The 23,421-nt window shown below is 43.1% G+C and overlaps 6 protein-coding genes across 7 annotated transcripts; 4 read left to right on the top strand and 2 right to left on the bottom strand.

Annotated features, from left to right (window-relative positions):
* Positions 1 to 43: 43 nt before the first annotated feature.
* Positions 44 to 4,959, top strand: LOC135349905 (mitogen-activated protein kinase kinase kinase 7-like). 2 transcript variants are annotated; one of them, XM_064548559.1, is made up of 15 exons: positions 44 to 226; positions 324 to 434; positions 518 to 601; positions 665 to 707; positions 1,049 to 1,178; positions 1,329 to 1,459; positions 1,614 to 1,751; positions 2,076 to 2,133; positions 2,449 to 2,521; positions 2,627 to 2,896; positions 2,988 to 3,357; positions 3,658 to 3,779; positions 4,129 to 4,184; positions 4,289 to 4,382; positions 4,772 to 4,959. In XM_064548559.1, exons 1-15 carry the CDS (start codon positions 128 to 130, stop codon positions 4,853 to 4,855), a joined length of 1,863 nt encoding a protein of 620 aa, XP_064404629.1. In that variant the 5' UTR covers positions 44 to 127; the 3' UTR covers positions 4,856 to 4,959. The 2 variants fall into 2 exon arrangements, with proteins under 2 accessions (XP_064404629.1, XP_064404628.1); XM_064548558.1 differs by having other exon boundaries at positions 45 to 226; positions 2,985 to 3,357.
* On the bottom strand, positions 4,892 to 6,368 carry LOC135349908 (tryptophan--tRNA ligase, mitochondrial-like). Its single transcript, XM_064548563.1, has 4 exons — positions 6,060 to 6,368; positions 5,880 to 5,960; positions 5,718 to 5,806; positions 4,892 to 5,588 (listed from the first exon to the last, which is right to left on the bottom strand). Exons 1-4 carry the CDS (start codon positions 6,312 to 6,314, stop codon positions 5,021 to 5,023), a joined length of 993 nt encoding a protein of 330 aa, XP_064404633.1. The 5' UTR covers positions 6,315 to 6,368; the 3' UTR covers positions 4,892 to 5,020.
* Positions 6,355 to 8,151, top strand: LOC135349907 (uncharacterized). Its single transcript, XM_064548562.1, has 7 exons — positions 6,355 to 6,506; positions 6,602 to 6,661; positions 6,724 to 6,858; positions 6,919 to 6,993; positions 7,041 to 7,180; positions 7,234 to 7,867; positions 7,917 to 8,151. Exons 1-7 carry the CDS (start codon positions 6,482 to 6,484, stop codon positions 8,048 to 8,050), a joined length of 1,203 nt encoding a protein of 400 aa, XP_064404632.1. The 5' UTR covers positions 6,355 to 6,481; the 3' UTR covers positions 8,051 to 8,151.
* A 3-nt stretch (positions 8,152 to 8,154) lies between these two features.
* Positions 8,155 to 13,878, top strand: LOC135349902 (uncharacterized). The gene is made up of 10 exons (XM_064548555.1): positions 8,155 to 8,303; positions 9,663 to 11,066; positions 11,236 to 11,378; positions 11,520 to 11,661; positions 11,881 to 12,000; positions 12,281 to 12,406; positions 12,456 to 12,508; positions 12,637 to 12,799; positions 13,085 to 13,304; positions 13,675 to 13,878. Exons 2-10 carry the CDS (start codon positions 9,663 to 9,665, stop codon positions 13,779 to 13,781), a joined length of 2,478 nt encoding a protein of 825 aa, XP_064404625.1. The 5' UTR covers positions 8,155 to 8,303; the 3' UTR covers positions 13,782 to 13,878.
* On the bottom strand, positions 13,876 to 16,212 carry LOC135349904 (2-hydroxyacyl-CoA lyase 2-like). The gene is made up of 2 exons (XM_064548557.1): positions 16,058 to 16,212; positions 13,876 to 16,000 (listed from the first exon to the last, which is right to left on the bottom strand). Exon 2 carries the CDS (start codon positions 15,996 to 15,998, stop codon positions 14,115 to 14,117), a length of 1,884 nt encoding a protein of 627 aa, XP_064404627.1. The 5' UTR covers positions 15,999 to 16,000; positions 16,058 to 16,212; the 3' UTR covers positions 13,876 to 14,114.
* A 37-nt stretch (positions 16,213 to 16,249) lies between these two features.
* Positions 16,250 to 23,032, top strand: LOC135349903 (uncharacterized). Its single transcript, XM_064548556.1, has 13 exons — positions 16,250 to 16,392; positions 16,569 to 16,757; positions 16,812 to 17,073; positions 17,181 to 17,281; positions 17,351 to 17,550; positions 17,702 to 17,816; positions 18,095 to 18,234; positions 19,285 to 19,446; positions 19,578 to 19,730; positions 20,832 to 20,942; positions 21,437 to 21,493; positions 21,596 to 21,773; positions 22,784 to 23,032. The coding sequence occupies exons 1-13, from the start codon at positions 16,305 to 16,307 to the stop codon at positions 22,936 to 22,938; spliced, it is 1,911 nt and encodes a 636-aa protein (XP_064404626.1). The 5' UTR covers positions 16,250 to 16,304; the 3' UTR covers positions 22,939 to 23,032.
* The last annotated feature ends 389 nt before the right edge of the window (positions 23,033 to 23,421 follow it).

Below are 23,421 nucleotides of genomic sequence, written 5' to 3'. Positions count from 1 at the left end.
TCTTTTCTAGCCTCGATTCCAGGCCGCATTAAAATACAATCGATATAGCTCTTATGAAGTATCGACCCTTTCCTAAAGAGTGAAACAGCAAACAAACCCTGTCTGAAACAAATCTACTGTCACCATCATGAGCGAGAGTAACAAACAGAGTAACCCCAGTAGCATGGTAGAGATCAAGTATAAAAAGATCAGCTTCAGGGACCTTGAGTTTGACCAAGGAGACACGGTAGGTTCTCATGGCTGTGTCATTGCTTGTTTAATAGTATACATGTAGCTGGAAGCTAGTTTGATCTGTGTGGTTAATGACCTCACATACACCATAGTTCTTCGCGAGAGGTCAGTTCGGTGATGTCAAAAAGGCCAAATGGAATGGCAAAGTTGTAGCAGTCAAGGTTTTCAGTGCCGCTGACCGTAAGTGTGGATTCTCTCCAGAGGTCAGTGATCAGATATGCAATACATACAGTAGTGAGTCTATAGTATAAGGCTTGTTTTAGACAGCTGCCTCTCTTGTGTGCAGTTGGTCTCCCTCTCACTCCTACAAACTCACGACCATATCGTCACCCTCTATGGAGCATGCCCCACTGACAGCGTTACAAAACGAGTGAGTAATTTTGTGAAGATCTAAACACCACACCACTGTGTAATGCATATCTCTTTCTCACAGCCATTCCTTGTGTTGGAGTTTGCTCCCCTCTCCTTGGAGAAAAGTCAGTACACACACACACACACACACACACACACACACACACACACACACACACACACACACACACACACACGTTTTTGGGCATACATTGTCATTTATTAAAATCCTGTTTTGGTGGCATTTCATGCTATGTAAACAACTTAAACAAGCAACACAATCCTCCCAGACTTACCCCTACATACCGAATATTCAGTGCAGTGTTGACATGCTAGGATACTTACATCAGTAACAACTGTAGGTACTGTAGCATGCTCCATTTATATATCCCTTCTCAGCCGGCCAGTGTTGTGTCATACTCCTTGGAGTAATTTGTCTAACCCCCCCCCTTCCACACACACACAGTCCTCCATGAGTGCAAGAAGAAGTACTGGTACACTGCAGACCACGTGATGAGTTGGAGCTACCAGATGGCACTGGGTCTGGAGTTCATACACGGCAAGAAGATGCTGCACAGAGATATCAAACCATCAAAGTATGTCAATATTGAGTCTGCATGATGTACACCTTTGGTAGAGCTTTCAATAAGCAACAGAGCTAACATTTTTTGATGTTGTAAAAAGTTCTAGGCTCTGCAGTCGAAGTATTGATTTTGGTTTCTCTTGTGATTTGCCTTCCCCTACAGTATCCTACTGTTCCACCACGGGAGGGTGCTCAAATACTGTGACTTTGGGACAGCCAAGAAGTTGGAGAACACTCTCAGCAACACCAATGCAGTGGGGACCATCCGCTACATGGCCCCGGAGGTCATCAGAGGTACGTTTAATCTCACAACACGTCTAAGCTAGTTCAAATTCCTAATCATGATTAATTTGGTAATTCTTCTCTCTTAACATTTTATTGATCTAACTGAGTAGTTATGATAGTGAGTAGGAAACAATGAAAACACATGACTGTGTGTTTACTTTAGGCAAATACTACACCGACCGCTGTGACATCTTCAGCTACGGTATTGTCCTCTGGGAAATGCTGACTCGACGTCGACCTGTCCTTGCCAACAGCGAGAAGAGCAACAACTTCATGGTTATCATGTTCGCTATGGCACAAGGTACATAGTGGTAGCAAGGGGTTTAATGTGAGATGCTATATATGTAATGTTGTCCTAGCTTCTAATTCCTGTGTGGTACAAGGCTGCTATTGTTCCATTTCCAGGGTTTATCTAGTGGGGGGGGGGGGGGGGTGAACCTTCCCCCCAAAATGCTTATCTTCCCCCCCAATAATAATGACATGCTGCTATTGTTCTATTTCAGTTCAATACGTACAGTTCTTGTTGACTTCAGTTTCTCTACAAGACCTACGTGCATGTATAATTAGGTGGTGGACATTACACGATTGCTTCTGGACAGGAAATAATATTGTTTCTCCACTGCAGGTGCCATTCCAACCAAGATCCCAAACCTTCCTAAACCAATGGCACAACTTATTGACAAGTAAGAAGATCTGTACACACATCCTTCATTGAAATTGACTACACGGCAGCTGAAGAGTCTCCAAACCATTGATTAAACGGAGGGGGGGGGGGGGGGTTAGTTGAATATATTTCAACAGCCGTAACTTTAGTACACATTGATCCAATTTCTGAAAGCTTAGAAAGGTCCTTTCAAATGATGTGTTTAAATCCCAAATTTCGTTGGGGCATTTGTCACTTTTTGGTCTTGGAGTACCATGGGCTATGTATAATCCATGGTATTTGGCGGCTTGAAAGGTCCTTTCTAATTCAGAATAAAATTTTGACTCAATATTAGGTGTTTTGACGGTGAGCCTCAGAACAGACCATCTGTTGTGGAGATCAGGAAGAAAATTGGCTTCCTCTGCAAGGTGAAGCGTCTATTATCAATAAACTCTTTCAATAAACTCTTTCCATTAATTATGTAACAACAAGAGTGAATAAGACTTCTTGGTAACATCTGTTTCCTCTTACAGTACATGAAGACGGCCACTCCATTGATTCCTCGTCGCCAGGCCAAGTCCGAGTCCACACATCTAACTAGCCTATCTGACCAGTCTGACCAGTTTGTAGCCGACAAGCAGGGTACGCAGCAGCACACCCCAAGAATTAGTGCTGACTCAGCGGTCGAGGAAGAGGTACCAATCGAGGTAGAGAGCAAACAAAACGTACCTGCACCTGTAGAGACAACTGGCTACCAACCTCATGCAGACGTCAGCCATGGCAACACGGAACAAGATGTTGAAGTGAGTGTTTCTATTTCGTATTGTACAAGACAATAATTTTTGTATCATTAGTTAGTCAACGTTTTTAAACTAACTATACTCTCCTCAGAAGGGTCGAGACCGCAGTAAGACTGTCCCCGAGCGGCCCACCAACATACCTCCCAGTAGCACGAATATCCTCGGCCCAACCGGCTACACCTCTCCCCCCAGCGGCACGCAGACTCTCGGTCGATATCCCGGCTACACCTCTCAATCCTCGGTCCCTCCCACCAGCTCCCCCTCCTCACAGCCTCGCCCACAACCTACGCCACCAGGCTACAACACCATTGGTCACTTTAGGGGACAGCACGGTCGTTATGGACACCAGGAGTCGGAGCACGAGGTGGAGTATGTGTCTGAGGAGCTGCTCTCGGACAAAGGCATTCTCGATGGCCAGTCTGAGAGATACCAGATTATAGAGGAGGTCATGAAAAGGCATTCCAGTGAGTAAGACTCTGTTTGATGTGTGTGTGTGTGTGTGTGTGTGGGGGGGGGGGGGGGGGCAGTGTTAGAAATAATTTTTATTGACTATATGGTCAAATGTCATTTGTGCCTGGTCATACTGACTGGACACATGCTGGAATGCATGGTCATTCTAATTAAACGTCCGGTCAATGACCAAGCAATAAAGTGTTGTTTGATAGTGCAGAGCATAACCTCTAAGCAAGTACATACATGTAGCAACTGTCATTAGCTTCTTGATTTACAACATTTGATTTTCCCTTCTATAATTATACTCACAGATTTCCCGGTGGCTAGTGGGTCCTCTCAGTATGTGATAGCTGGTCTAGAGCCCGAGTTACAGCCCATAATACCCAACGAGAACAATCCTCGATCCATGGAGCTCTACCGGCAGTACAGTGCAGTGAGTGGCAGTATGTGTATGACGTCATGTATATATGTGAACTAACAGTAGGTGTAGCTTGCTTCCATTTAGCCTCGTTCCCAGGCCGATCCGTCTCCAATTGAACGCTAGGTCGACGACTCCTAGCGTTAAATTGGAGACGGATCGGCCTGGGAACGAGGCTAGCTTCCATTCTGTAGCCATTCTTCTGTTGTCCATATATATACAACTATTATTGTTTCTCAAAACAATTCCACTGTCTGTATTGGCATAAGACAGTACTCCATTTGCACAATCAATCATTTATACTATAATTATGATTGTGTACCTTTTTTGATGATTGTGGCTATGATCTTCATATTTTGTATAGATTTCTGAGCAGGTGATGAGAATAAGGAAAGACTATGAGAATCTAATGGAGGAAAAGTAAGTAGTTGCTAAAATACTGCCTACTAGCTACGTAATCAGCTGGTCTACCACCCACACACACACACACCATACACACCACACACACACACACCCACACACAGTGTGAAGCTGAACAGAGAGATGGAGAGTGACAGGAAGAAGGTGGTACAGCAGGCAGAGCTTCATCTGGAGTACGAGAAACAGTGCAAACTCAAGGTCAGCTACTCAGTAACTCAAATTTACCCAACAGTTGTGCACAAAATAGTAATTACCGTATAGCGCGAAATTTTCAAGGCACTTATATTTCGTGGAATAAAAAGCATTTTCGTTGCACACTGTTAGCGGAATGACTACTTACCGGAAGCCACACCTTTAAATCTTTGCACGTTATAGCAGATAAAGAACAATTTTTGTGGACTTAATTTTCGTGTAGGATTGCTAACCCACGAAATCCGCGAAAATGAAGCCCCTCGAATATTTCGCGCTATACGGTATGTAACTAACTGTAGGAAGGTACATTGTATAACCTTATGTGTGAACTTTGCCTGTAAACTTCACTCGAAATGCACACATCATTATCCTCCTGTCCCCCCCCTCCCCCGTAGGACCAACTTATAAAAGAGTACGATCGATTGGACCGCGAGTACCAGGGGCTCATGACCAAGAATTCAGCCCTTCCCTCAACATAACTGAACCTGTATAATTATTATATGCTGTTGAAACACTTTCAGTTTGTTTAGAACATTAATTTTATATATGGTAATGTTTGCACAGTTTATTTCACAACAGCTAAGCAATGTCATCATAAGACAAACAAGAACACAGATCTATATATGCCAGTACACACATGTGAACTAGGAAAGGCCCACTAGTCTGGTAATGGTGGAAATATTATCCTCAGCTATAGCTCTTGCTCTCTCTGCACCTCTTGTCAAGACATCATCAACGTAACCCTCGTCACTCTCCAGCTGCTCAATCCTCTCACGTATTGGACCCAACTTGTCGACAAGGATCTCTGCCAGTTCTTCCTTCAGATCCACACTTTGCTTGCCCTCAAACTGCAAGCACACCTCTTCTGTGCTAATCTCAGTCACTGCACTGTAGATGGTCACTAGGTTCGAAACACCCGGCCGCTCAGCAGGGTCAAAGGTTATGTTGCCGATTGAGTCAGTTACAGCTCTTCGAAATTTCTTCCTTATTTCGTCTGGGGTGTCAGAGAGAGTGATTCGGCTCATTTCCTGGTTGTCAGATTTGCTCATTTTTTGCAGTGGATTTCTTAGGCTCATAACTCGTTTGTGATTGCTAAGCAAAGGTTTAGGCTCTGGAAATGTTGCGCCATATGTTGAGTTGAATGATCGAGCAATGTCTCTTGTGAGCTCCAAGTGCTGCAGCTGGTCCTCTCCCACGGGCACATGAGTGGCTCTGCAGGGTGTGTGTGTTTGTGTGTGGGGATAAACAATGCATGTATGTGTGCAGTAGTGGGATACCTACATAACTAGAGGAGGGTGGATTGCAATTACATTGTATATTAAACAAACAGGTTAAACTTACTTATATAGTAATACATCTGCAGCCATCAGCACTGGATAAGCAAACAGGCCCAGACTGACCACGTCTCTGTCGGAAGTAGCTCCCTTGGCCTGCAAAAACACATTCAGTGAAATAAAGGCAATTTTGTGATCGGCCAAAATCCAAATAAAGGTATTAATATACCTTCCACTGAGTCATCCTGCTTAGCCATCCAGAAGGAGTTCTGCAACTGAGCAGCCACATCAACTGTGCATGCTGGGGCACCTGCACGGTCATCGCATAAACAACCTAGAGTCCCAAAATCACACCCACCCACCCACCCCCCAAATACATACCATGTTCGTATGGTTACCCAAACCTCACCTGCGACTGCTGGAAGATAATACTCTTGTCCGGGTCAACTCCACAGGCAAGCAGACACACAGTCATGCTCCTGATGTTCCGCTTGAGCAGCAGCGGAGCCTGAGGCACTGATAGAGAGTGGAGGTCCACCACACTGTATACGATACTCTCACATTTGTCTTGCAAGCTCACCCACTGTCGGATTGCTCCCAAGTAGTTGCCAAGGTGAGCAACTCCTGATGGCTGAATGCCTGAGAATATCCTCTGAATGACCATTTCTTATGCGCAGGCCACGTGGGTAAAGGTCCTTTGGACTGCTTTTAGCAAAGTGTTTAGCTACGCCCACGTATATCAATTACATCTTGTTTACTGCTCTGCCAAGAATGTCATTGTGTGTCAGATGATCTACATACGGTAGTTGCATAGTAAAGCACCGTAGCAAGATGGCTATCACCTATAAAGTGCCAAGTAAGTGAGCATGTATTCCCTCTAGATAGATGTAGCCAACTAGCTGTAATAACACTAGACATAGAAGGGGTGGGGCTCATTGTTTTGATGTGCAGATGAACCGTTTGAGGGAAGCCCAGTGAAAAGGCCACAGCCAAAACCAAGGTCAAAAACACGTAAGTGCTTTCTTCTCATTATATTCCCTGTATAAGCTTCATGATAATTATGACCCGTGCAGTATGCCTCTCCGTCTCACAAAAGTTGGAGGGTATGGATCGTTTTGACCAGTGGTCTTCTAAAGATAGCGTACAGCTACGAGACAGATCTAGCAGTTACAGTGGAGGACAACCACCTCAACCAAAGCCAAGAATATGTAAGCAAATCAATTAGTGCACTCACTGAATTTATGTTGTGCTTGCCTCCTCCCATGTAGCAAAGTCCGTACGGTACGTGGATAGACCTACTGCAAGCGCTGGCTCTTCACTACAAGCTGACAGATTCACAAAAAGTATTTCTTACAATTATTATGATACTGTTAATAATTGTCTTGCATAGGACAAAGTTTACAGTCCACACCGTTAGTTCATGCACTCCACGATAAACTGTCGAAACAGCTAACAATACACGATAAAACTATGGAAGCAAGTTGGTCTAGATCACCTGAGAGCACTACAGATTCACCCAAATTAAAAAAGGTAAGAATCCAAATGTTGATGTAATTAATTTTGACATGCCGTTTCTCTTGAAGGGTCCCTTTTCACTCAATAACTCATTAATTGACAAAAGACAGCGAGCGAGCTCTGAGTCAAAGAAGGTGACCAGGACACCACCGGAACGTCCTCCACCATACATTCCAAAGAAGAAAAAGCAGTACTCGTTGAGCATGTCTCACTCTAAGACTCCACCTAGAAGACACCCAGGCTTCAACCCTCATCACTTCTCCTCACCTCCTCCATTAGTACAAACCACTCCCACAATCAGAGATAGCAGCTCTCTTGTTCCCAGCATAAGTGCTGCCGAAGGTATAGAGGTTTCTAGAGGACAGAAGCATCCACCAAGGAAGATACTTGAAGGCCATCATGACTATGAAGAACTAGACAAACCAGTGCCTGTGGATGATCCATACGAAGCGCTTGATAACTCAAATGCATCCTCTGAAGATGAAGATGTAGTTGATAGCAAAAGCACTACTACTGGCGTACCTGACTTACCTCCTAGATCCATCCCTCGAGTTGTTGTTAAGAAGCATCGCCTGTTACCCTCATCGACTTTCGAGCAAAGAGATGGTGAAGAGTCTCATAAAAATGTAGCTTATGTACAAGATACTGGAGAGTATGAGGCGTTTGATAATCAGTCTGAAGAGTCTGATAATGTATCAGAAGGTTAGTTTATCTGTAATCTTCTTCTGGTCATGATGATTCCCTATCCCAGATTCCTACACACCTATGGACGGTGGTGGTATAAAGAAAGAAGTGTGCTTTGAAGAAGATCAACAAGAAGACATTTACATAGAAATGAATCCAAATGAATTCATACAGCCACCCAAGAGCTACAATAGTAGCTAGTCAAGAACAAGAACTTGACAATCATGCATAAAAAGCCTCTAAATGTTTTTTGTATTTGCAAGGTTGGGGTTCTCAAAGGAATGCTATGAATATTATCATTAGACTGTGTTCTCACGCAAGCCCCTCCCCCTTCACGTATAAAGTGTGCAGGTGAGACTATACTAGCTATGCTAGAGACAAGTTGAGCTGTGTATGAGAGACTCAGAGACCTTGTTTACAGAACTGCACCTACTGACCACTGGATCTACTCAAGGTGAGTAGACCCCTGCATTGTAGCTGTAGGCAATACATACACTAGGTAGAATAGTTATACAGGTCAGAGCTTCTTGGTACTGGTACATGGTGTGATATTTTAATAGTTTAATATTTATGTATAATTATACACATAGGTTAGTCTATACAATGGTTTGGAAGTACTGTAGGAGCCATTCATTAAATGCAGTGAGGTTACCTCCATAGCTATAGTCTATTGCACTGTCCACCCAGTTGCTGCCTCTTTGGGGTGGGTGTTTCACTACACTGTACACTGTAGGATACATGAGTATGGCTTGGCAGTCCTACACATCTCATTTGTCCCCATAAAGCAGAATTGTGTGACAAATGTATCGTATATAGTTATGCCTCATTAGCAACCACATAGACGCTGGTATTCCGTGTGCATAGGTCTGTAGTTGTAGGTCTGTAGTTGTAGGTCTGTAGTTGTAGGTCTGTAGTTGTAGGTGAGATATGTAACACTAGTCCTTTGCTAAGTGATACCAATTTAGACCTTTGTATTTGTTTACACTTTTGTAATTAACATCTTATTATCAGTTGAGACTTGAAGTACTGTTTTTGGCTCCATTAGGCTAGCTTATAATGATGTCAGTTTGTACAAATAACAACTCTTAATTTTAGAAGCTTCTCATAATATTATAGTCAGCCAAGTTATAATATTTTGATAATTTGAAGTAATATTGGTGGTGGACATAATGGTTAATACAAACATTGATGGTAACTTTGATATTCGTTTGTTTGTAGTATACGTCCTGTTAGACTTTAGCAAGTCACAACAATAGCAAGAGGGGATTTACCACTTCCCAGTTCATACATGTATCCTGTCCCTAGTTCCCTCTCTGAGGTAATGTACAACATTTCTACTGAAAAGTCAAGTCAGTGTGTGTGTGTGCGTGGGTGTTGGCTTTGTGTGTGACTGAAATGTAGTGCGTATTGTATAATGGAGTTGGTACTTGTATGGCTATACCATCACTGAAAGCTGTTGTTGAGCTATTTATCTGGTTCCATCTTTATAAAAACACTCGTTGACTTTCTTACTGCTAAATGCACCCCCACACAACTTAGCCTGCCCCCAACAGATGCCCTTTCTACATGATATGGAGATAGAAGCACTCTCTTGTGATGCATGAGCAGACGTAATAATTATGTAGGCTATTATTACAAGTAATATTTATCCCTGCTATTATAGTAGGTTTCAGTTACACTAACATTACCTCGCAAATAACAGCCATGATAATGTTTCCAACGTAAATAAATTAATAGTGATTTAGGCTCACTAGATCTAGTTGATTTCAATTTAGGTAAACAGTGTGATTGGTTGGTGCTTTGTCATTCATAGATGGCTGAGAATGGAACAGATGAAACTGAGCAATTATCGCCTGTCCTCAGAAGGAGCCGATCTGACGCAATGATCATAGATGAATCAAATGAGTGTACATCCGATGATTCGAGAAAAATCGAAACTCCAAATGAAGAAGAAGGTACTGAAATGATTTTTAATCCTACTTTAGAATTGAAGCCAGTTGATGATATCTCGAAGCCAAGTAATGGACTTAATGGTGATACCGAGACCTCGAAACCCATCGACAGACATGCTGCAGTCGATGGTTGTACTGAAAGCCCAAAAGTAGATTCTCAATCAAGCAGCGAAAGAAGCCCTCCTGTTCATCACAAGAGCACAATTTCAGAGCCAGTTTTACTACACAGACATAATACCAGCCCAGACCAGGGTATTCTCAAGTCCAAGCTCGATTTTCTCTCACCTGAGAAAGAAAATGATGGCTGTAAACATTGCAAAGAGCTAGAGAACATGATATCTCTGTGGGAGTTGGGTGTAAGTGGACTCACAAGAAACTATAGCAAGATACTCTCACAGCTCAATAAAGTGCGAGCTGCTGCCACAAAGCTGGATGGACATTTGAAAGAGAAAATAGAAACCACCACCCCTCGTTCACCTGCGGTGATTAGAAACACAAGCGTATCTGGACGAAAATCAGTCACAGTGAGACAATCCATGTTCGAACCCGGCTCCACTTCTCTTCCACCCACTAACATAGCTGAGAAGATGTACCCCCAAGAGACCAGCAAAGCTAGCAGCACAGCGTCAGGCTCCACAAAACTTATAAACGACCTCAATTCGCATCTATCACAGGCCATCGATCTTTGTCAGCAGCTGGCAGCAGCAAATTTCAAAAGCAATCAAAGATCATCAAAACAGAAATTGAAAAGACAAGTCACTGTACACTCAGACCTCAATGATGGCAGCTCTAACTTCAGACCAGCCTTACAGTCTATTGCAGAAGGTAGTTTCTCAAGCTCGTACAAGAAACGTACTTTAGAGCGAACACCCAGTGCACCTGGTAATATGATGAATGAATACCAAGACAACTCGCTACCAAATGGCCTGGAGCCCAAGGTTACCACTGACTCGAAATCTAAAATGACACCTGATGCAGACACTGCTGTGAGCAATGGAATTGATAAGAATCCAGCCAATCAGAAGCCCTACCACAGTCACATGATGAAGCTTTGCTCACCGGACGAAGTAGAGAGCGAGCACTCAACTGAATTTTCGGGAGAGTCTTCAAGTATGTCAGAGGAGATGCAGGACTGTCGATTGAGTACTATGAGTGCATTCTCGGACACTGACGTGAAGCAGATCATGTCCAAGATAGCAGATCTGGAAGAGGAGAGAATGAAGCTACTCACCACCATTGATGATATGCAGAGGGACAACAATACTGTGAGTGCATGGTTTGAGTAGTAGTTGTCTAGGTACTATAACGCTAGATCTGCCTAGATGAGTACATGTACACTGTCTTACATTGAACTGACTGCTATAACACATTCGTTCAGTTTTGTGCGTTCATTCACTCGATGTGTGTGATACTACTGTACCTACTTTGTTGTAGGTACGCCTCTCCCTGAGTGAGATTCTGGGGGACCTTGAGAACAAGGACCTCCAGCTGACACTGGCCCTACAAGACCTAACCATTGCCACGGGGGAAATCAAGAGAGCAGCCGAGATGAGGAAACAGCTGCAGGGAATGGAGAGGTAGCTAGGACACTGTTGTTATTGTTAATGTGCATTTTTCTGTAAAAGGTTTACAAGTTTGCACTATGTGTTTTACACACTAAACTGGAAACAAAAGCATTTTCATATGTCTACATAAATTATACACACATCCACCTTTAGTGAGCACAGTGACCTACTGGAGCGTCTTAGTAACCTAGAGGACGAGAGTGCAGCTGTCAAAGTCTCGCTCATACAACTGCTCCAGGAGAAGTCTGCAACTAACAAAACGCTGGCCCTTGAGAACTGGAGGCTCAATCAAAGGGTGAGAATGAGTGTGCATAACGTTGCGTGGCAAAGTTATCAACTTTGAGGATCGATCTTTATCTCGAGTTTGTAATGTCAAGTGTAATAGGCCGAATCCCTCCCCTATTAAGACTACAATGTTTTGAGTAACAGAATACACTTTTCAAAATAGAGTTATGAGTGCTAAAAGAAGCATTTGATTTAGCCTGCACATGTGTAACACGACTGATTCTCTCAGATGAAGTCTGGGACACTCCGACGAGGTAGTAGTGCAACTGAAGGAGACAACGTGAGTGTAATCAGCGGTTTCAGCTCCCTCACAGAAGACGCAACACTGCAGGAGGCCTACATGGGAGCGGTGAGTGATGCCTTCCATGTGTGTCATGGTGTTGAGGAGTTTTATGGGTTTTGTGTGATGTAACTATATACATGTAGTTTAGTGGTACATTTGGAGCAATTGTGCATAACTTCCCTAATTGTCCGTGCTATTTTGTAGGGTAACAATTTATAGATGAGGTGCATAGGGGGGATTGGTAGGTACCACCAGGAGCACATGAGGAGATTGTACCACCTTCTCCACTTTTTGAATAAAATATGGCATACTGAATCGCTTAATTGACGTTGTTTTGTTCTCTCAGGATGATGTTGCCTCCTTCGTACACAAACAAGGGTTCCTGGTGAAGCAAGGAGGAAGAAGGAAGAACTGGAAAAAGAGGCTCTTTGTGCTCAGCCCAGAGGGACTTTCGTACTACAAGACAGAGCAGGTGTGTCTGTGCGTGTGTATGACAGTTGAAAGTAATTATTTCTATACAGCCACTGCAAATACTCCAGTTAGAAAATATTGCAAAGATTCAAATTTGCCATGGGTAAGTATATCGTGTAATTTGCGCAACTTTATGGATTGATCATTCCTCACCACTGAAGCACTCACTACCCATTGGATGATTACACGTACTCCTCTTGACTATATCTATATCCGTCCATCTCCATACAGGACCAGCCTCCCTCACCCAAACATGTTCGAGGTGCATACACCAGGTCGAGTGTTCCTGCTCTCTGCCCCCACTGAGGACGACATGCAGTCGTGGGTGGGCATGCTCCAGACACTCAAACAGTACAACAAAGGAACTACCCTCAACAGAGAAGCCTCCGCTAAAGTAAGTCCTGTACCTCCTATTAAGTATACGTAATATCTGATTTTGAGAAGACTGCAACAGCCTTCACTGTAGCCATAACTTTAATTAAGAAAGAAGCTTTATAGTATAGCAGATCCACGAATACAAATCCAAGAGAACGTAGCTAAAAGCGTATAGAACTTGTTATTTTTTCTCACATTGCAACCGTTGAGCAGTTACAGCTCAGATTTTAATACCATTTTCCTTGTGTGGCTACGCCTCGAGGCATATACTGTACTTAATACATGCTGTCTGCCCTCCCTACAGAGAGCAAATACTGCGGGGGGTGCCTCTGCACTATCCCCTGCAGAGCTGGCCAATGCTCAATCTGACTCTGACGCAGAACCAGATCACAGGATCATCCACCAATCAATTAGGTCCGGGGGGAGGGGTCCACCCACACTAGAGTTGGCCGACTCCTCTGAAGATGAGATGTTGCAGATGCACACTGATCACTTTGGTTCACGTCGTGAGGATGAGATAGGAGGTGCGTTATGCATTTATTTGATATAATACATGCAAAAAATTGTTTAATTAGAACAGTCATAACTTTAGTTATGGTGACCTGAAGGTCTTGATACAAATCAATCTTTGACAAAAAACCAATCAACCATGGTAATTGCCCGAAAATGATAAAATCAAAATCAGTATGGTATGCGATCATACATACAATTACATTGTACGCATGATCGCATACCATACTGATAGCAACACATAAATGTACAAGTTAGACTGCATGGCTCATCATTCGTTACATTCTTAAAATTATGTGCTGTAAATTGAACTGTTCTCGTGCCCTTTTACCATGCTCTTGCCGTATAAATGTAATAACTGGCGCTCTTGTTCTATGTCTACAGGGTCCCCCATGTCTGTTCCCACGACGAACGCTCTGGACATGGCTGCCAATTTTGATCACCCCTCTCCAAAACTCCTCGTTCGATTACGATCAGACAGCTGCTCATGAACGGATACATGTGTGTGCGTGTGTGTCTTTAATGTTTTTTATTATCTATATTGAGTGTAATAATAATTGGTGAAATGTATATTTAATATCAAGATCACATGAGAACATCAACAGTAATTAATAGTTCGTGTACATATTAATGTTGTTTGAAGCAGCAATAGTAAATGTTTGAGCAAAAAAGAAACACACACATAAAGGGTACATAATGGGGCTAAGAAATGTATAAAGAGGCTATATATAATGACCTTCAGAGCTAGTGTATATAAATAGTGTCACTCTCATAAATATTAACTCCTAACTACAGCTAGCAAGTCCACCTGTGCATGGTAAAGTTCAGACTGAAATAGAACCATCTCTAAAGTCACTCTTTCCAATCAGAACGTTGATGAGAACTGGTACTCCTCCTCGAGATATCTCCTTGGCTTTCTTTAGAGTGTCTTTTATTTCTTCAGCTGTTGAGTCAGCTGTTAGTTTGAACCCAACTCCTCCAAAACCGTTGGCAACCACATCGTAATCGCAGTAACTAAGGTTACACGCCACATCACTACCAAACATAGGCACCTGTTCTCGTTTGATTTGCGTCCAGCACGCATCATTTCCAACAAGAGCAATCACGGGAATCTTGTTCCGAGCAAAAGTGTCAAACTCGGCCACGCTGTAACCAAGAGAACCGTCACCATAGATAATCCAAACATCGTCATCGGGGTTGCATAACTTTGCCCCTAAAGCAAAACCTCCTCCAACACCAAGAGTACCGAATGCACCAGGGTCGAGCCACTTGAGAGGACCTCTGGGGTGCAGGATGTACGCAGCACTACCGACAAAGTCACCTCCATCAGCCACCAAGATGGAATTATCATCCAATGCTTCTTCAGTTTGGTAGAGTACGCTTAGTGGGTTCAGATGCTCTTTTGGTACCACTTCTGCTTTCTTCCGATTTTCCGTGTTCACCTCCTCATCTCGTTGCCTTAGTTCCTCGAGCCACTCCTCAGCGCATGTGAAGTCGTCTCCAATAGCTTCCATCAGTGCAACGACAAAAAGACCAGGGTCACCGTTGATCAAGAGGTGTGGTTTCCAGAAGGAGTCAGTGTTTAAAGAGAGCTGAGATTTTGATCTGTTGACTGCCACAATCTTAGATTTGCTGCTGAAGATTCGACCGTACGATAAACGAAAATCGGCTACCGCTCCCAGGCAAACAATAATGTCGGCGTCCTTCACAGCAACCTTCCTCTTTTGACGGATATGAATGCGACTATTCTTGCCCAGATAACCACGAGACATACCCCCCAGGAAGCAGGGGACTCCCATTTTCTCAAGGGCTGCTCGAACTTCAGAGGATTTTGCGGGAGGGAGGGAGACTTGACTGCCCAAAATGAACAACGGCTTCTTTGCATTTCTAACCAGAGAAGCACACTGTGCGATTTCACTTTGGTTGGCTTTGGGGAAGGTGATTGGGAGTGGGCTAGCATCTTGAGGTGTGAATGCACCAGCAAACAATCGATCCACATAGTTTTCGAGATATACTTTCACAATTCGGTTCTTAATCGACTTAGACTGACTTTTAGGGAAAATCTCTTTGACAACAATGTCGTACGGGTAGAGAGAATCGATGGGTAGCTCAACAAATACAGGCCCAGGTGTATCACTATTAGCGATCTGGATAGCCTTGCACAGGGTTGGTACAATGTCTCGAACACGTTTGATAGAAGCGGTGAATTTACAGAGAGGCTTGAAGAGTGAGAGTTGATCGATATCCTGAAGAGATCCCCTCCCCTTCATGATGGTGGCAGCTGCTCCTCCAAGAACTAACACTGGGGACTCCGCCATAATGGCATTCTTAACGGCTGTAATCGTATTGGTCAATCCAGGCCCGGCAGTTACGCACGCAACACCAATAACTCCAGACAACCTAGCAACAGCATCGGCAGCAAAGACAGTTGTAACTTCATGACGAGTATCGATCACACGAATGCCTTGCTTCTCACAAGCAACCAACACGGGAGAGATGTGTCCACCAACTAGCGTAAAGACGTACTTAATGCCATGACTTTTGAGCGTAGACGCCACTAATTCTCCTCCATTTCGTTTCGATTTTCTATCGACTGTGTGAAAAAGAAGATCGAAAAGTCCAAACCAGTGGATAAAAATGGCCACAACAGTGAAGAAGAGAGCGAGAAGAAACGATCCAGCAGTAGCCAGAGTCCAGGTACTATCCATCTCTGTGGGTGGGGGGTAAGGATAATAAATGGAAGGCCTCAATCAGTATAAATACTTACCCTTGCTATAGTTGTACAGTATAGCGCGTTCAACAACCCCAAAAATCTTCAATGATGATCTTGTACACCCACAATGTACACAAAGTAACGTGACTGAATATGAGCTTCAATTTTACTTTAGCCCCATTATCCAAATCAGAGACAAAGAGGCCTATATTCGGTAACCACGTGGCATTAAGAAGTACATGTGTACTGCACTGAGTCTGAGAAATTATTTTAATACTAGAGAAAGACACAAGGTGACAACATGCCGACGAGAGACAGGAGCCTCAAAAAGCTCAGAAAAATGAAGGAGAAGGCTAGAAGTCGTGTTAAAACTGAGCTGACAAGTTTGAGTAAGTAGATCTGCTATAAAAAGCGAACCATTGGTCTACACTCCAGCACATCAACACCACATGAAGGCTTTTACCACTTGCACATTATACTAGTTACATCCTGTGCCGTAGCTGAGGTCTGGCTTGTAGCGTGCAACCTCTGGTAATAAATTGTGATAATTCCATCAACCGTACAGAGGCTGCTCAAGAGGTTGACGGAGAGGAGGTGGTTCCAGACAAGGTAGTCAAGGAGGAAACTTATGTGGCAAGCCCTGACGTTACAGTCAAAAAGAGAAAAGCCACTATACCAGTGCATTCACCAAAGACAAAGAAAAAGAGAACTGAAGAGGTTGAGTCTGAAGATGTAAGCAGTGATGAGGATCAAGGTAACGTATAATTATAATAGTATTTTGTGTCGGCATCTAACACTTATTGTGCAGATGATTTAGCTGAAGTCAGTGGAGCTGGTGAGGGTAGTGGAGTGGGTGGTGGAGCTGGTGAGGGCAGTGGAGTGGGTAGTGGAGCTTGTGAGGGTAGTGGAGAGGATGGTGTACTTTGTGGAGTGAGATTGGGTGAAGACAGACGTTTCAGTTCCCTTGCTGACTGTGTATCGGACAAAACGCTGAAAGCTATTAGTGAGATGGGCTTCACTGAGATGATGGAGATACAGCACCGATCCATCCGACCTCTACTCGAGGGAAAGTAAGCAATTGATTCAGAAGTATAATTCTTAGCTTATATACACATGTGTAGTAATAATGAGGATAGCTATAGTTACATACTATACAGCTGTCATGCCCCCTCCCTAGAGACCTGATGGGTGCAGCTCAGACAGGAAGTGGGAAGACTCTTGCGTTCCTCGTGCCTGCTGTGGAGCTACTTCATCGACTCAACTTCCTGCCTAGAAATGGTCTGCTTAATACTTAAAAATCATAACTACCAGAATTTATTGAAGTGTGCCTTGTTTGACCTCCTCCAGGTACGGGTGTGATCATCATCTCTCCCACGAGGGAACTCTCCCTACAAACATATGGCGTGGTGACAGACCTAATGCAATATCACCATCACACCCACGGCATTGTAATGGGTGGAGCCAATCGGAGGACTGAGGCGGACAAGTTGTGTAAAGGAGTCAATCTAGTGGTGGCAACTCCTGGACGACTGTTGGACCACTTGCAGGTAGGTGACGTATATTTGGTAAAGGGGCATTAAAAACATGTGACGGACCAAAATCTACATTGTTCCCCAAGTTGTTTACTGTGAAGAATCTTATTTTGCAATTTGCCAAAAAATAAGGTATAATTGTTCATTCCCTTTTGTTTGTGTGCAGAACACATCGGGTTTCCTGTCCAAGAATCTCCAGTGTCTAATCATCGACGAAACCGACAGAATCTTGGAGATTGGATTTGAGGAGGAAATGAAACAGATCATTCGTTTGCTTCCCAGTAAGTGAATGGTGTATGGCCGGCCGAGCTGTGCATAACAATGTACCACACGAGTGCTTACATGTACTAGCAAGTGCCCAGGGCATCTGCTCATAATATAGTTAGTAAAGTTCAACTGCTGACCTTTTTAATTAAGGAGCGTTTGTAAAGGTGCTCTTTGAATCCCTGGCTTGTACTGCAACCACCCACCTTCTTTAGATTTGTTCGGTAATCTGTCTCTGTTTGTGTAACTTTCAGTGGTAGTTAAGTATTCTTGTATGTTTACTCCTTGTCTCCAGAGAATCGCCAAACTGTTCTGTTCTCTGCTACTCAGACCCGTAATGTGGAGGACTTGGCTCGCATCTCTCTCAAGAAAGCTCCCCTGTATGTGGGTGTGGATGACCACAAGGAGGCCTCCACTGTGGACGGACTAGAGCAGGTGAGGGTTGTCAAGGATGGCCTCTCCAAGGGGTCTCCCTGACATGCAATCATCTGTACCTAACACGGCCCCAACTTAGCTCAAAGCTGGTGCTGAATATAGTCATTTCATGGCTCAAATAGACATTTTTACTAGATAGCTACTGTACTGTAGCTTCACTATATGCAGGGCGACTCGAAGAGATATTTCGAAAAAAGGCTCTGAAAGCTCACAAGAGACTGTTTTTCTTGGCTCTGACTGCCATTTTAAATGGTGTTAGTCTACATAATTATTATTATTTTGTGAGAGTTTCTTGGCCTATTAAGAAAAAAACGCTTCGAGCCGTCCTCTATAATGGTAAGAAGCATCGTATAAGAGCAAGAACACAGAGCTAGAAGTGTTTTTGGAAGTTTAAAATGATTACTAGTTTGTGTTGTTTCTAGCGAACTTGATGATCGCTCAGATCCACTGAAAGATGTTTTGAAGATTGATACTTGTCATACAGGATGATACACCAATATATTTATCATGTATGTGCTTCAAACTTCTCTCATGGCATTTATAGTTTCATAAAAATGATTATAAGAAAATTATGAATATTCATGAGCAAACTCATTTTTGCACATAATAATATAGATAGTGTCCCAAAAGGTGAGAAAGTAAATGAGCCCTAAAAACAGATATCGTTGAAGTTTTGTAATTTATAGAATCGTTACTATAATTACTACCGTATTACTAGAATATTTTGCGGTTGAAAAACCTTTGCGAATGAGCCAAATCAGCAGAAAATTTGACCCTTTGCGATCTAACTATTGCGTTCTGGAAAGGATCATGTGTATTTACTAGTAATAATTTAGGTTTTGCGGATTTAATTGTTGCGAATTGATCAACCCTCGCAAAGTTCGCAAATGTTTGATGCTCGCAAAACATTCTAGTAATACGGTATGTACACATTCCCAACCTAATGATTGTAGCTAGCCTAATGTTTTTTGTGACTCATAAATACACTTTCAGGGTATTAGTCCCTGGCATTTTGTGACTGCATACTCAAATTGCCCTCTGATGCTGTAGGGGTACGTGGTGTGTCCGTCAGAGAAGAGGTTTCTTCTCTTGTTCACCTTCCTCAAGAAGAACCTTCGTAAGAAAGTGATGGTCTTCTTCTCTTCTTGTAACTCTGTCAAGTTCCACTCGGAGCTCCTCAACTACATTGACATGCCCGTACTCGATATTCACGTACGTTACAACATTTCATGCACTTCCTTTTGATCGCTATATTGATGTGAGATCCCTTATATCGAGTGCATTGTCTTTGCTATTGAAAGCTATGGCCATACTAACCCCTCTCCTCACCCCCACTATCCCAGGGTCGTCAGAAACAACAGAAAAGAACATCAACGTTCTTGGAGTTTTGTCAGGCAAAAGAGGGTGTGCTCCTGTGTACTGACGTAGCTGCCAGAGGTCTGGACATCCCCGAGGTGGACTGGATAGTGCAGTACGACCCTCCAGACGATCCAAAGGTGTGTGTGTGTGTGGGAGGTTGAAGAAGGTTTAAGTATGAGTGATTGTGTTTGTCTTTAAGTAACTCTTAGGTATGCTTCCTACAGTGGTTTGCACAACAGTTGTCCAGAGCAAATTAAGGCAACAGTCAATAGTAAAACCACAGTTTTCTTTTTAAGGTAGTCAGCTATGAATATCATAATAATTGGAATACCGCAACAGATAACGTGTGTACTGAACATTTCTAAGAAAAAAGGTGGTGCATGGGTTTGTGGTGATTAATAGAAAAGTACAATTGTTATAGTGGGTAATTGCATGGTTAGGGAGAGAAAAGACCAACGGTTTCGGCTTTCCGGTTAAAGTTTGGATTTTGTCACAACATCTATAGATATGCAAGGTTCGATGTTGCTTACATATCTAAACATCCTCTGCAGTGCTCAAAATTGCTAGATTTTAGTGCAGTTTTGGTTAGGAAGAAGACGTAACGGCTAAGGTCCAAAAAGTACATTTGTGTAATAGACCTTTAAAAGGATAATTGTGGTTTTGCTATATGCCTGGACAACTGTTGTGCAAACCACTGTACATTATTTCCTAGAATCACTGATTGCTTGTGCATCATTTCCTGGAATCACTAGCTTTATAATTAGTGATTCCAGGAAATGAGCACTGCGGAGGATGTTTAACTTACGGTTATTTAACCGGAAAGCCGAAACCGTTGGTCTTTTCTCTCCCTAACCATGCAATTACCCACTATAACAATTGTACTTTTCTATTAATCACCACAAACCCATGCACCACCTTTTTCTTAGAAATGTTCCATATTTAAAGTACACACATTATCTGTTGCGGTATTCCAATTATTATGATATTCATAGCTGACTACCTTAAAAAGAAAACTGTGGTTTTACTATTGACTGTTGCCTTAATTTGCTCTGGACAACTGTTGTGCAAACCACTGTACACTTACCCCGTGGAACACCAATTGTTTTTAGAGACAGTGCATTTCATTATTTTTGGGTGTGTGTTTTTTTTATTAATGGGGTGTTGGATGAGTGGTTGTAGGGTGTGCTCCTCTAAGCAATGTCACTGTAAGCTGTTCCATATTTGTATCCCCCCTACAGGAGTATATTCACCGCGTGGGGCGTACAGCAAGGGCAGGGGGACGAGGCCACGCCCTCCTCTTCCTGCTCCCAGAGGAGCTCACTTTCCTCAAGTATCTCAAGCACGCAAAGGTGTGTTGGTGAGAGGAGGTGATCTTATTTGGTCAGACTGACTAGCTTGTTTATTCGGGGCCTGCATAGTGTCTAGATAGTCGCATGCCACGACAACTAATGCCAAAATAGCTGACTTGTCACCATTCAAGGGAAATACATGTACAGTAAACCCACTTTTTGTTGTTACTGTGTGGGGTTAATGAGGTCAGTAGTTTCTATTATGGTACATGCAGGTATGCAGTGATTGATGTTGTCTGTATACACACTAGGATGTTGATGCTTCCAGTGCAATTTGAGTGTAATACGTTACTATCGTATACTTGTGTTTGCATGTGTGTCATTCCAAAACATCTAATCGTGTGTCAGTCGATCCAATATGCATGCCTGTGTAATATGTTTGTTTGCCCACACTGTCTTAGCTGTCGTGTGAACCTGCCAGTGACAAATCTTAAAATATAATGAGATCTGAATTCATGGCATGTCCTGTTTAGTACTGTACTTGTCTCCTGCAGGTGCCACTGAGCGAGTACGAGTTTGCTAACAAGAAACTCAGCAATGTGCAATCTCAGGTATTGATATGAGATCTATAACTCTCTACTTTATGAATATCTTGTAAAGCACTCACTGGGTCCTATGCTCACGTACTTCTTATCTTACTCTCACACACACAGCTTGAGAATCTTATAGTGAAGAACTACTACCTGCATCGCTCTGCCCGTGATGGCTACCGCTCTTATCTCCACTCGTACGCCTCTCACTCCCTCAAGGTTGTGTTCAATGTGGAGCAGCTGGACCTGGTTAGGGTTGCCAGGGCCTTTGGATTCACCACTCCTCCCAGTGTCACTCTTAGTATCCTCTTGTGTGTGTGTGTGTGTGTGTGTGTGTGTGTGTGTGTGTGTGTGTGTGTGTGTGTGTGTGTGTGTGTGTGTGTGTGTGTGTGTGTGTGTGTGTGTGTGTGTGTGTGTGTGTGTGTGTGTGTGTGTGTGTGTGTGTGTGTGTGTGTGTGTGTGTGTGTGTGTGTGTGTGTGTGTGTGTGTGTGTGTGTGTGTGTGTGTGTGTGTGTGTGTGTGTGTGTGTGTGTGTGTGTGTGTGTGTGTGTGTGTGTGTGTGTGTGTGTGTGTGTGTGTGTGTGTGTGTGTGTGTGTGGAGGGGGCTCCCACCTTGTATGTTTAACTGCCACTTTAACTACCATGTACTACAATTTGTTCGGTTCCGTTTGTTCCATAATAGTGTTACGATAGCTTTGTTGTGTAAGTGCTGCCACTCCCTGTAAACCTTGGATGCATTCTCTACCCTTGAGCACTTTTGTTGCATTGTGATGACTCACTGTTTGCAACTGGAGACATACAAGTAGTCGGCAGACTTGCATACGTGACTTGTCACCAACACATTCCTATTCTGTGTACATAATTATGACTGCTCGTGTGTGGATATTACTGCATTTCTTGCCATAAATAAAGCCAATTCTGAGCTAACTGTAATTTTCGTTGGTACAAATTTTTGTTCGAACGACCCATTTAAATATTTGTATTTTAATTTTCGTACAGCTCAGGATAGTGATGTTGAATCTATTGCGATAGAATAATTTCGTAGTTTTAATTTTCGTATGATGTTCTTCAATACGAAATATACCAAAATTTCCACCATACGAAAATAACCCGCTATATGGTATCCTAGTTCACAGCATAACTTACACAATAACTTAATTCTTACATTCTCCACAGGCAGGTTGCCATAGAAATACCGTGTAAGGTGTTGTGAGGGATTGTACAAAATATTAACATAATAATTATCCTGCCCATAAAAGCATGATGCAATTATGTTGATAGCCGTATGTGTTGAACCTTAACTGTTGCCAGGTGTCCACAGTGGGAGTGGCAAGAAAGGCAAGGCTCCTCAGAGGGGGGGAGCAAGAGGAGGTGGTTACGGATGGCAGAGCAGAAAAGCTGATGAGAAATCACAAAAATTCAGGAAATGGAAACCAGCTACCGACAAGAGACAATTTTCCCACTAAACTATGAAGCCATTTATTAATAGCTGTTCAATGTTGTACTCGCACCCTGTGTCAGTATTCACTATGGTGTTATTTTGTGATGCATTTTTATGTGTACAGGACAACTTATATTAGGTGTGTCGTTAATCCTTAATCGTATGGTTGCTTAGTTCTCATCTTGTGACCACCTAGAGCTGATGTGTGTATATATATATAAGTACAGAGTTTGCATGCAATACTCATGACTTTTGCAGCTATTTACTGGAAGTGGTACGACATCCGCAAGTCGCAGGGAGTCTTCTAGGCCAACATTCCTTACGTTCCAATAGAAACCATTCGGGGCTGATGCACAAAGAATATTCGGGGGGATCGAAGTTCACCGAAGTTGTAGCCTCGATTCCAGGCCGCTCTCAGTTGGATCGAGGCTACCGAAGTTGATGAGGATCATCACGTGGTGGGTGGGTGGGCAACTAGTTTGATTCTTGTTCAGTCAGTACACTGGCC

The sequence above is a fragment of the Halichondria panicea genome, chromosome 16, assembly GCF_963675165.1.
Source record: "Halichondria panicea chromosome 16, odHalPani1.1, whole genome shotgun sequence".
Taxonomy (NCBI): Eukaryota; Metazoa; Porifera; class Demospongiae; order Suberitida; family Halichondriidae; genus Halichondria; species Halichondria panicea.
The sequence above is the reverse complement of the archived record's forward strand: the minus strand, read 5'-3'. Positions and strand labels throughout refer to the sequence as shown.